A 14108-nucleotide genomic window follows, 5' to 3' on the forward strand; every position below is an offset into this window, starting at 1 on the left:
AGAAAGTGTAAATGCCATGAGAACCTTCAGCCCTTCCTGTCACACCGCTCACCCCTTCATTTGTACTTGGGCCCTGTTTACCCAGCGCAGGACTGGTGCCAACCACCAGACAATGCCACTGTACCAGCCTCTGCTGGGCCAAGCTGTTCAGTTTCCACCCCGGCTTTTGCCCAAGGGGACAGGAAACCATACACGTTACCCATACTCTCCAAGCATCCGTCAAAAGCTGTTCTCCAAGATAAAGCCAGACCTCTGTGAACTCATTCAGCTAGCAATCTGTGAGACTGGCTGAAAAGGCATTAGGCTTTTAAGAGCAATCAAACTTTGACACTCACTTGATTTAATGTTCTTTTAAAGGATAGTTCACACAAAAATGGGTATTTTCTTACCCACATGTCATTACAAACATGTATGGCTTACTTTCTTTGAAACTCAAATGGTGAATCTAAGTAAATCCTGCCTAACTTTTTCTTTATAATGAATTTAAAGTACTGGGGCTCCAAAAATGCTGACAAAATACAGCTTAAATGTAGTTCATATGCCATATTGAAAGCATTGTGTGGGGAACAATCTAAACCTTTAATGACCTTTTGCATTATTTTTGGAAGTTATAGTCCCTGTAAAGAGTGATAAGAGTTAAATTAAATAATGACACAATCTATTAAATTTGACAAAATGTTCAAACATTTCCACTATCCTTTAGTGCTGCTTGACATTAAGGATCTAGCTTTTTTCCAGGTGTGTGAGGGTTCACTTACTTTCTCATTTTGATTGCTGTGTGGAGAGATGAGACTTTGTCAGTCAATTATGTCAGGTTTCCCTCATGACTGGGTTGTCCAGGTTTGCAACACATATCCCTGACACTTTTTTTCTTGATTTTTGCTGTGCAGATCATGCCTCAGAAGTACAGGTGACCATGATGCTTACAGAAAGCTGTAAACTACGTGGCCTTCACCACAGGTGAGTTACAGCCACCATGTGGTGCTTTCTTGACGCTTATGCAAAATCTGCCACATCATTCTCCCTTTATACCACATATCACTGGTTTTATATTTGCTGTGTGTGTGTGCGTGTGTGCGTGTGTGCGTGTGTGCGCATGCGCGCTTTGGATGCTAGTGGTGCAGAAATTACACACCTTTAAACAAATCCTTTCATATATGAACAAAGCTTGTCATAGATGTGTTTTGAATCACAGGGGACCTCAATGTTTCTTACATACTGAGTAGGGAATATCTGTAGAAGTTCACTTCACTTACCAAAAAACCCCTGTAGCGTCATCAAACAGACAAGCTGATTAGAGGTTTTGAGAATGATGACATAATATGCTTGTGTATATAAATATAAATTACCATACTTTCTTGATGGTTAAATTACCCTGTGCAAAGTGGAAGCATGTTGTGTAATGTTTGAATGTTGTTACAGCAATATGATGACCACAGTTGCAGCTATGACACTACACTGACTACTGATCTGCACACTTCCTCTACTGTGTGAATTACTGTCTTTCTCTGTCTTCTTTCTTCTGCGTTCTGCATTTCTGATGAACTATTCTTATAAATCAACTTTGCACTCTCATATCATTAAGTACATCTATCTCTAAGACAAAAACTACAGTGTAAATAGATCACTCAAATTAACTTCACAAATCCAGCAACTATTTGTTCTCTTGTGTGGGCTGTCTGACAAGAGATCTGAGCAAATCCAGTTCTGGATCCAAGGCCTGGACATTTATCATATACTAATATATAGGCCTGCCGGTACCACATTGGTAGGATGACCATATGCGCCGTTCATATGGGACACGTCCCAGCCAGGATTTTAATAATGTCTAAAATATCCAGGTTTTGGCTATTTGCACTGTGCAGGTTGATCATTGTGTAACATTCATGACAGCAAAAAGAGCAGAGCAGACGGCTCTGTTTGTTCGTTCATTTGACTTGAAGTATTGTGGCGCACTGTTTTTTTTTTTGGTTGGTTTTTTTTGGGATTTGTGTGCAGCGATGCTTCAAGTCAATCGAATGAACAAACACATGCGCATATTTGCATCGCTTTGATCGTTCTCTCTAGATCTCACCTTCTCACACGCAGCCCCACGATTGGTCGATTATGTAAAATATCTGCATGTTATTCGTCAAACTGCTCTGGATGTTTTAGGCAATATTAAAATCCTGGCCGGGACGTGTCCCATATGAACGGCGCAGTAAATCAGTAATTTATATTAAGAGTAACTTGAAGTGAGTCTTCAATGTAAAGTTGAACATTTAAATAAAATAAATTTTTATTGTGCATAATGTTGTGATGACTAAATTCACTTGTGGTGTTTGTTTTTTTGTTTTGTTTTTATTTTAATATCAGCCAATTATTGACCATTGGTTATCTTTTTATCGATGAGAACTACTGAAAACTGCTGATCTAAATAAAAAAAATAGTAATGCTGAAAAAATACCATATTTTCCGAACTATAAGTCGCACTTTTTTTCATAGATTGGCTGGTCCTGCGACTTATAGTCCAGTGCGACTTATATATGTTTTTCCCTCATCATGACGTATTTTTGGACTGATGCGACTTATACTCAGGTGCGACTTATAGTCCGAAAAATACGGTACTAACAACATAAATATACTGTTGACATGAACAGGAATGAAAATGAAATTTTAAACCGAATACTAATTTTGTAATCCTGGTGTTCATCTATGAGCATGTTTATTTTGTATCATTTCACGTTATATTTAGAATAATTTTCATGATATTAATATAGCGGCGGTAGAACAGCCCTGAGGTCAAATTCTCTGTTTAGATTTTACTGTTTGCCATTTGGGATGGGCTCAGACCCATGTCCTGTCCTGATAGTTTCCAGCTTTGTAGTCACACAGACCCGCGTCTGAGGTTAAACGCTCAGCACAGCCCATGGCATACATTTTTTCCTTGTCCCAAATGAATCGCTGATTAAAATAGTCTTGTGCAGACCTAGTACCTTAGGATAACATGTCACTTACTGTCTACATTTTTCCCTGGTCTGTTCATTCTTAGGAACCTGTTACCAATCAGCCATGTGTGTATAGAAGATGGTGAGAAGCCCATGGTCATGTTGCCCTATATGAACTGGGGAAATCTTAAGCTTTTCCTGCGCCAGTGTAAGCTTGCTGAGGCCAACAACCCTCAGGTGAGATATTTTATTATTGAAATGCCATTTGTGCTTTGAGACATTGGGTAAAAACTACTCATAATATATAATGCAACAGTTAAACTGCATCCACGTTTTCACAGAGAGTGATTATTCTGATTAGTGTAAATTCAGCTAATACTAAGTAGTGCAGTGATACTCCATACTAGCCATAAATCAATCTGAGGCAGGTGTTTTTATTAGAAACCCTCCAGCAGAACGCCTGGAGTATACAGATTATCATGATTTAATTGCTTTCTTCTGAACAGTGAATTCATTGTGCAGATCCTCAATCAACTATGATAGGTGCTTTACAGTCATGTACTGTTCACAATCGAGCCTTTACGATGTTAACCCTGGGCAGTCTTTCATTCAGCTGCCACTAAACCATCTTCAAAGACAAGATCACATACTCTTTTGTTCGATCAGTCAGACCAGTGTATTCTAAAAATGGTTAGCTGGGTGCTTTTAGCTATCAATTTTTCCTCTTCAAGACCAAGCTTGTTGTGACAGTGTTTTTATACTTCCTGCATCAATCTTCAATTGTTTTTGGAAAAACATAAGTCATGTAAACTACCCATGCTTTAGATAACACCCTGCATTTTGGACACTGAAAGTGGATGATTTATTTTAGTTTTTACTGCCAAAGTTTGCACCTGAACTGAATCTTAGATGCATGTCTGTTTGCTGCCTTCTAGGGGTGTGCAAAACTGCATACTTCAAAAATGCCTCTGTGTGAATGACTAGTCAGCCTTAAGGAAGCACTGTATAATTAGGCTGGTTTAGGGTCTTGTACCCTGTCCACCAGATGCTGATCAAACACCTGCACGGAGCCAGACTAAATGGAGCAATATGAATGAACTCTTTGACCTGTTTTAAAAAGTTAGCACCCTAGGGAAGCACAACAAATGTTTGTCTGCACATAGACCAGCATTTAATAAAATCAGCAAATATAAATGACTGAAGAAATTACAATTTAAAATGTCTCTAAAGAAAACAGTCTATTTGAATTATAATAATATTCCACAATATTACTGTATTTTTGATTGAATAAATGCAGCCATGGTGAGAATAGACTTTTAAACCATTGAATATCCGCCAGTTTTGTATATTTTACGTTTTCTATAATAGATTACCTTTGCAGCCAAATTCATATTTTCCATATTGTACATTAAAAATGTGATGTCTAAATTAACTTTTATCTTTTTAAAACAGTTGCTTTTTTTTTTAGCATTTTATTTATTTATTTTTCTTAACTTTACACTGTAATATTGGTCATATATTGGGTACTGGTATATTTTAATATCTGTGCATTTTTTTAATAAAACAAAATGATTGCTTTCAAGGGATTTATTGCAAAGAACAATAAATTGGAGTCTTGACTTCTCAAAGAGGGGTTTAGTGCGTTTACAGTCATACACTTGCTGTTTAACGGTTGGCACACTAAAGCACCGTCTCTCAGACAAGATACATGTCTAAATCGATCCCCCCTTAAGACATGACAGCTAAGTTTTTAGATTTACTAGACACTCGCTCTCATTGACCCATCCCTGCCTTCTATGTACTACATTCATCACTCTTACCCAATTCTCACTGAACAAACAGGAATGAGCATGCACCATCAAACTCATGTGACACCTGAGTTGGTCATACACTGCAATTATTTTGTTCTAAAGCCTTGTGTATAGTCCATCTGAAAAGCCTTTCATTTAGAGAAGATTGTTACGGCCTTGTCATTTAGCACCCAGGGTTTCTTTTTGTGTCTGACTTAAGATAGATTATACAAGGATGAGGATGCCCGAAGTTGAGGCAGTGCCTCTAAAGAGTTAAAGCATTAGTGTTTGGCTTTGCATCTAGGTGCGGAGAATGTTTATGTTTAGTGAGGTAACTGTCATTACATCAGACTTCAGACTCTTCATACCAAATGAGATTCAACAGAGGAACTTGTTGCTCCATCAAGTCTGGTTTCCTAAGAGGTGAGCCGTGACCACAAGCGTCTGTGTATCCACTTGTCATGTGTCCCGCATTTTGTGTCTTTTGGTTTCTCTTGCTGGACCTCTCGAATTAAAATGTAAACAATTTCTTAGACTCCCAGTGACACTTAGAATGTTTCTTGGTCACATAATCATTTTGTCCTCTGTCTCTTGTTTTACCCACATAGGCCATCTCTCAACAAGACCTGGTCCACATGGCAATACAGATTTCATGTGGGATGAGCTATCTGGCACGGAGAGAGGTTATTCACAAAGACCTGGCTGCCAGAAACTGTGTGTAAGTGCCATTTGACCTCACGGTCTCCCACTATTTACCATTTTACATCAACTATCCTTCATGCAGGAGTATATAGCTGCACTAAGTGTTACATATTGGCATTGGCTATTAAATGGGTCATATAATATTGCTAAAAAGATCATTATTAGGTGTAATGAAATGTCTATGCGGTTTAAGGTAAAAAAAAAAAAAATCATTATTTTTCACATTACTGTATTATTTATTATTGTTTCTTCTCTATGCCCCGCCTTTTTGAAACACATTGATTTTTACAAAGGTCATCATACTGAAAAGTGAGGTGTGCACTGATTGGCTGAATACCTCAAGTGTGTGACAGAAATGTTACACCATACCATACTGATGCCGGTTCAAAAAAGTTAATAGGTTCTTTTAAGCCCTAACATAATGACATCATTTGTGATGATGTAATGATATCAAGCCTATCGTCCCCGGGCCGGGATAAAAATACACATTCAAATATATAGAGTAAGTAATCATAACTTCAGTCAGTTTAACCATAATAATGATCTGAAAAGTTTACAATTAAGTTACAAGTGCAGGCAGTGATGTGCATACAAGGATTTATATCTTGAAGATTTAAAGTGAATAAATTAGTTGTCATCAGCGCAGAAACCATAGTCCACTTGCTATATATAATCCATTTGGATTTATTTGTTATTAAACTTACATTTCGACCGATTGCTCTTCATTCAAGTCGTAGGCAAGTGCATTAATTGTTTTTTTGCTCACAGAATGATCCTCAAATACTGTAACTGTACCCCTTATTTCATACACAACAAATTGTGAGTCCTTCGCATTAGTGTTCTGCCCTAGGAATGTCTATAAATACGCTTTTTTTGTATTTGTGGATTCTTTTGAGACAGTAATTCTGCAGCCTTAACTCCCAAATGTGCAGAAGCCTATCTGTATATTTTACGTATGGCATGAAGTAGGCGGTCAGACATGTGCAGAGGAATGGCGATCTGAATGGCGATCCACTTCAAGCACCCAGATTTGTTTTTCAACATTATTGTGACCAATATTTGGACTTTCATCATGTGATATTTATATTTTTTGTTTTCATTGGGTACATGTCTGTCTTCGTCTTCTGTGCACAAATTGTGCAAATATATTTTCCTTTGTGTAAGGCTGTACAAAAAATTGAATGCGATTTTCATCTGCATCTTGTCAAGGCACTCCTGTGATCACAAGTTTTGTATTTTTTTGCATTTTTTTTTTTTTAGAATTGATAACAGTATGCAAGTGAAGATCACAGACAATGCGCTGGCCCGTGATCTCTTCCCCATGGACTACCACTGCCTCGGAGACAATGAGAACCGACCTGTTCGCTGGATGGCTTTGGAGAGTTTGCTTAACAATGACTTCTCTAGTGCCAGTGATGTGGTAAGAGTTGCTGCTCCTTTTTGCCTTTTTTGCAACAGGCTTTAACATGCACTTACATAATATTTTGTTTCATACCAGCAGCAGGTGTTCTCTAATTTGTTTTTCACTTTTATAGGATATTTTGCCTATAAAATAATTTCACACCATTTTAGTATTTTTATGGCACTGGTAAAATCACTATCATTTTTAACTAAGGTCCTGCACACTCATTCGTGGGCTTTCAGATTGTGTCCCAAATCCTGGTAACATATTTAAAATTGTGTAACTTCTTTGACGTCATACTGTCTTCTCCATCATGCTTTGTTACGGCTGACAGTTACAGTAAGCATGCTTCAGGTGCCCATGAACTTGTTTAGGCCTGTGACGTCAGCTGCGTGCAGCAATAACACAGTTAACACACATTCGTGTTTCCCTAATATGATTATATTCCGAATAATAGTTCTGCAATAGGTACACAATCAAGTTTCAGAGAATTTCGCAAGTCTGCAAATACGTGTAGTGTAAGGTATAGGGATAGTTCACTCAAAACTGAAATTTGCCACCATTTACTTACATCATTCCAAACTCTAAAGACTTTCTTTTAACAATGAAACAAATTAATGTTTTTATTAAAATGTGACCGCTTTCTGTTTCTCCATTGGAAGACCATTACACCAGAACTTCAGTGCTACACAGAGTTCATAAAGATATTGTAAAAAACAAAGAAGTCTTCTGAAGAGAGATGATTGCTTTATATGAAGAACAGATTTCAATTTAGGCTTTTATTCACATATAAATATGATCAACGCATACATGGAGCACATCTAATATGGTAAAGGAAGATCAAATGTGCTTGCTTGACTCACGAGAACCAATGAAAGAAAAAAGAAAAAAAAAAGAAAATCGTGACATTTTGCAAAGTATGGTTACCCATACTCAAAATTGGTGCATTTAACCCATCCAAGTGCACACACACAGCAGTGAGAAGTGAACACACTTTGTACACATACCTGGAGCAGTGGGCAGCTATATATCCAGCGCCCGGGGAGCAGCTGGGGGTTCAGTGCCTTGCTCAAGGGCACTTTAGACATGGGTATTGAGGGTGGAAGAGAGCGCTGTTATTAACTCCTCCCTTCCTACAACTCCTGCCAGCACCGAGACTCAAACCGGCAACCTTTTGGTAACTAGTCCGGCTCTCTAACCATTAGGCCACAGCTGTTCCTGACTGTACACATGAAGTTTATTCTTGTGCATAAAGCAAATATGGGTTATAAAAAATAATGTCTTGTTGATGCTTGTGAAGCATCAAAATTTGGGTGTAATTGACTTTCAGTGGAAGGACTGTAATGTCTGAGAATTCATGAAAAATATATTAATTTCTGCCTTGAAAATGGCTATACTATAGCACTATAGCTTGACTATAGCATTTGCATTTTGGGTATGGGAAATGGCAAAGCAAACCCCTGGTACATTTTTGTATTTCTGAGAGAAATGGATGGGGAAGAAACTTGTGTTTGTCTGGCAACACACTACACGCTCCCGTCTGTCTCACTCAAAGTGCCTATGAAACAACCCACCGTAGACAGTCAGGAAGTACTGAACGCAGCCTGGTCGCCTCATAAATGACACACCAGGCCAAAACCTGTCCGCGATCTGACCTCTGCGTACCTTCAAACTAACAGAACAATAGTGGCTTGTGCTGCCCCCCTGCCAGGAACAATTGGCCTGGTATGGAAAAGTACTCTTGTTTATTGGGATACACTGGAGAATCGTTTACAATAAGGACCAGTAGTACAGGATATCAACCTCCCAGTGAAACATAAGACAAAATACCAGATCAGCAGTGGATGTCCACCTTGATCTGTGACTAATTTCCCTTAGCCTCTCAATGACCAACAACAAAAAAACACATTAAAAACGGACAACAGGTTTTTTATATATGTATGTAAAGAAGCCTGTCTGATTTTACATGTCTAGAAAGAAAAGATGGGCATAATTGTCTTTTAGTGAATAGGGAGGATAAATTTAAAGTGTCTTCTGGAGTCGTGTGTTGCCCTCAAGCGCAAATATCATTTTAATAGTTCTTTTACGGTTTAGCATTTTCTAGCACATCTCGCTGAAGGAGCAGACACATAAAGAAGGGTTTATAAAGTCACCCTATTGCGCTGAAAGGAATGCTGCTTTTTATAGTCCTGTTATTTTTTATATCCAAGGTTATTGACGGGTCATCTAATCAACTTGATTGACTTGAACTTGATTTCTATCAAGAGCTGTAATTACATTAATTTGCACTTCATTAACTTTCATAGCTAATAATTTAGAACAAACAGATTTATGCACATTAAATGGGCATGTCTGCATTTTTTTTTTTTTTTTTTTTTTTTGGTTTGAAGCGGCTTAAATGTCTCTGTGAACAAGCCATGATTGTGTCCAAAATCAATGGAATAATTCCAGATTTCCTTCTTTTGTGTTACTGGAATGCTTTGTTTTCAGAACACTTCCAAGGGCCCTAAAATGGCTTAAAGGGGACCTCAAGGGGGTTTTATATTCATAAATATAAATTTCTCTTAAAATACTTATATAAATGAATAACAATATATAAACTTAAAATCAATAACTTTAATTTATACAAGTAATTTTTATTAAGGATTTTTTTTTGTTTGTTTGTTTATTAATGTTATGATTTTTTGATCACATCAAGTAGTAAAAAATTCAACAAATAATTGTGTTTTAATAATAGTGTTTTTAAAGATTTAGTGAATGTGAATATTTAAAAACTTTATTTTTCAAATCGTATTATTCTTATTTATACATACCTGGATTTTGACCCCCTTCCCACCCCTTTCTCCCATCATCTGTGAAACTCTCCAAGAAAATTCACAAATGTCCTGTATGAAGCTTCCTATAGGAATATCTTTCTGCATTGAGATACTGATCTGTATCTATTTGTTTACTAAATGAATGTCTGGCACAAGTGATCTCATCACTTGTTAAAGGGAGGGATCATCTTTCTCTTTCAGTCGTTCAATCAAGTCTGAGCTCTTGTGTGTTGTGTCCCTACAGTGGGCTTTCGGGGTTTCTCTGTGGGAGCTGATGACTTTGGGACAGACTCCTTATGTTGACATTGACCCCTTCGAGATGGCTGCCTATCTGAAAGACGGCTACAGAATAGCACAACCCATCAACTGCCCCGATGAACTGTGAGTTTGGTTCAAACATTTTACTTCTGTGTTTTAATCACATTCAAATAATTCTCTATTCCAAACAACTTCCTTTTCATGTACAGAGTTAATTTTGCAAAAGAAATGAACTCTGGTGAACCTGTGTTACTGAGTGACTGGCAAAGCTCCTGGAGTATCAGTAACAACGGTTTGCTTAAATCTTGATTATTTTGTGAGGGAACCGACTGAAACTTTAGAAACTGAAATGGCACAGTTTGATCGGAATATAACAGATGCACAATCTGAAGCTTATCGGCATCCTGCAATAGTTAGGAAACAAGAGCCGTGGTGACCAGACCAGCAGGATTACAAAGCAACGAGGGATGTTGATCGTGTCAGTGACCCAAACACAGCAAGATTATTGGCTTCCACGCACTCGCCGCAACACAGTTTAGAGAATGCAGGAAAAGCTAATCAGCATTGGATCATAACTTAGCACTTTTCCCTCCAGAGTACAAGTGATGAATACATGTTCTGTGGTTTGCTTGTGTGTTGGAAAGACTGAATAAAAATAAGGTGATCTCAACTTACACTCAAGCCCTTTTCGAACGTTGCTGTCAGATGTGATCAAGACCAATGAGTCTGGAGAGATCAGGCTTTTTCTGTGATAAATCTCCTTTGGCTTCATCAGTCACTGATGTAATAAAAGGAGATATTTAGTTTAAGTGAAGATGTTCTCTGTTTCAGATTTGCAGTGATGGCGTGTTGCTGGGCCTTGGACCTGGAGGAGAGACCAAAATTCCAACAGCTCGTCCAGTGCCTCACGGAGTTCCACGCAGCTTTAGGGGCCTACGTCTAAACTCGCTCAAACGGCCGAGTTGCCGAACAGCACTATCCCAGAGAGTGAAAGTTAATGCAGTGCCTTACTTTATAAAAAATAAATAAATATTCAAATACCCATTTTGAAAAATGCTTTTATTTCATGCAATATGAAATGTGGCTTTGTTTTGGAAGACGTAGATGTTGGAGGTCAATATCTTTTGTATATCACAGCTGCGTGAATATCAAGGACTACTTCTGATTCTCAAGAATATCATCCACACTTGTTTAATGCTGGTATTAAAGTGTCCACAGGAAGCTGCTGTTCACTTTGTTTCACAAAGAAGCTTTTTTTTTTCATAATAGAAATGACAAGAAACTGACCTAAAAGTCCGGAAATTTCCTTTTGGACATTTTAAATAGTGCGCAGAGTAATGTGTACATATATTTTCAGTGAGAAGAGCTTCATCTCATTAGGTCTCGCTGCATTAGGTCTTGCATTTATTTGATTTAAAAATACAGTTTGGTGAGAAAACAGGTCTTCACTGTTCACAGCTATTTTAGAAGATGGCGGAGCCCTACAGCTGACCATAAGCTTTACCTCCTTCAGTTTTGAGGTGCTCATGGAGGTCTGAAGCAGCATGTTGGGATCCTTGCAAGTCAATCTGGACTTTTGTACAGGGTTTTTTCAGAGTCCTAAAGTTTTTGATGTTTGACTGTTCTGTGTCAGAACAATGCCTTCCTTGTATGTATAAATCTGTATGAATACATGGACAACTAAAGAATCGTGAGTCACTGTGAATATTTGAAGTGTACGGCCTAGACACCATTTTCAAATCCTTTGTGCTCAATCTACAGGCTCTTCTTTCTATCCTTGTGATCACTGCATGTTGACTTTTTTTTTTAAGGTTTAAAATTTTTGTGTAAACTGAATTCATACCTATCAATTAAATGAGGCCTCTAAATAAAATGGGATCTCAGTTTTAGTGTTGGTGTTTGTTGCTTTTAATGCATTCTGGAGGATGGTTTTTGTCTTATACAAACCTTTTCACCCCCTCTACATTCTTGATACAATCGAAGCATCTATTTTTAGTGATCAAAGCTGTTGTGAACTGTTCTGAATGGAACTATTTTGTAATGGTTTCATGATAAGTGTTGTGCTCTTAATATGTAATAACATTGAGAGCGCAGCCAAAACATTATCAGTAACTTGTGAGCTGGCCAACTATATGTGCAATCTTTATTCACTTTTTCTGTTTTTATTCACTGATTCTGTCAGTGGACTATATTTTGGTTATAAATTTCAAATGTTATTACTGAATGCATTTCTAATGCCATTTTGACATAAAGGAGAACACATCTGTTTTATGTAATGCTGTAATGGAAAGCGGAGTACACTTAGAGTTCAACTGAAGTAGTGGCTTAGGAAGATTATCACCCTATTCAAAGATCTGTTCTCATTTCCCTGGTTCTGACATGCTTCATTCTGTATTCTAACCAGTTTCATCTTTGCTAATGGCAGAAATCTATTCAACAAACGTGTCTTAAACTTATATGAAGGCATGCACACCTATCTACGTGCACAACATGCTGAGACAAAAGTCGCTGACACCATCTGTGACCTGCTGTCTGTGTCCTCCGGATATAAAATGTAGAAATATAAAAGATGAGATCATTTTTCTTGTATAACTGACTCGTATTAGCGTAACCCTTCTTTCTTTCTCCATGATAATTTTTCGAAAGAAGACACAGCGGGGAGCAGTTTTGTGCAGGTACTAGCTTACAACAAGCTAGATTTTAAGTAGATAATCACTTGAATACTTGTACAAATTCTGTATTTTCTATTCTGTTAATGTCACTGTACTATTTATGTAGCATTTTTTTTTTTTTATCGGAGCTCTTAATGCACTTAAATGGATATTTTGGTAAATGAAAAAGCAGTCATCAATTTACGCTCCTTCACGTCATTCCAAGTTTCTATGACTTTAGTTCATCTTTGAAATCCAAATGAAGGTGTTTTTGTTTTGTTTTTAATGAAAACTGAGAGTTCTGTCTCCATTGAAATTCCATTTCCCAAAACTTCTAAATGTTCATAAAGAGAGCATTCAAAAAATCTATACTGATAAAAAATGATTTTGTAGTTAAGTAAATACTACATAAATACACATTTAATTTACATTAATCTACATTAAATAATTTAGTGAAGGCAAGACTTTAAAAAAAATTGGAAGTTGGAACATATAATTATCAAAGTTATGATCTCATATTTCCCATCATGCACTGGGGCACGAAAAAAAATAAAAATGTTAAATTTTTCACTGTTTTTAAGTTGTATTTACACTATTTTATGGTTACTTTTGATGTTAGGTTAAGTAACTTACTGTTTTGTGACATCAGTTAATTTTCTACTCAGAATGAGCCATTTATACCCAAACACTGTTCACTGATTATTACCGTAATTGTGTGTGGTGTACCAAGTATTGAGGTCTCCGTGTTAATTTGGGTAATAATTTTATTGAGTGGCCATATTATCTTAAAATAATAACAATCTGTCTATTTGCTTTAATGCAATATTTAAGTTTCACTTAAAATATATGTGTGCAAACCTTGCAAAAGTTGTTTTATGGTTAAACTACTGTTTACTGTACTCCAATTTTTTTTCAGTTTAAGATAAACAAACAAACAGACCTTAATTGGATTGGTTCTTGCCCATCAAGCAAGTACAATTGAGCTTTTTTTTCATATTGTATGTTCTCTCTTTATGTGTGTTGATCAATTAACGGTTCAAAGAAGAAAAAGGGTTAAAGAAAAAAAGACTGGTTTATTAATGAATTCTTTTTTTTTTAAGGAGAAAAATTTACTATAGTATTTTTTAGCATGATTTACAGATCACACATACAAACATTTAATTTAGTGTAACCTTATCTTAAAATATTATTAAAATAATATTTAAGATTGACAACATGGCCCCAAAATATTAATTTAAGTTATAATTAATAGGGCTGGTAGATATGGCCCAAAAAAAAAAAAAATCACAATACAATTTTTCATATCGGTCGATATCGATCACCTTATTATCACAATAAATTTAAAATCTTTAAAGTTTAAAGGCAGATTTTGTCCCTTGTGAAAGCTGTAAAACCAGACCATTGTTGGTTCAAATGCTTTACACTTGGGATATAGATGTAAAACTATGTTCATTGTCAAAAACAGTAACATCTGTAAAAACTGACAACCTCATTTTTATATGCTTTATTTGCGAACATTGTTCCTCATGTTTGTCAGCGTTGTTTCATCGGGCGTTTAACTA

General features: G+C 36.7%; 1 protein-coding gene across 2 annotated transcripts in view; it reads left to right on the forward strand.

Annotated features, from left to right (window-relative positions):
* ryk (receptor like tyrosine kinase) overlaps positions 1-11784 on the forward strand; it is a 46531-nt gene extending 34747 nt beyond the window's left edge. For both annotated transcript variants that reach the window (XM_052599456.1, XM_052599455.1), the window contains 6 exons: positions 891-960; positions 3032-3164; positions 5326-5435; positions 6680-6839; positions 9882-10018; positions 10727-11784. In XM_052599456.1, the coding sequence (XP_052455416.1) occupies positions 891-960; positions 3032-3164; positions 5326-5435; positions 6680-6839; positions 9882-10018; positions 10727-10838 (722 nt within the window). In that variant the 3' untranslated portion in view covers positions 10839-11784. The remainder of the gene's footprint in view (positions 1-890; positions 961-3031; positions 3165-5325; positions 5436-6679; positions 6840-9881; positions 10019-10726) is intronic.
* Positions 11785-14108: the final 2324 nt, after the last annotated feature.

This window comes from Carassius gibelio, chromosome A6, assembly GCF_023724105.1.
Source record: "Carassius gibelio isolate Cgi1373 ecotype wild population from Czech Republic chromosome A6, carGib1.2-hapl.c, whole genome shotgun sequence".
Lineage (NCBI taxonomy): Eukaryota > Metazoa > Chordata > Actinopteri > Cypriniformes > Cyprinidae > Carassius > Carassius gibelio.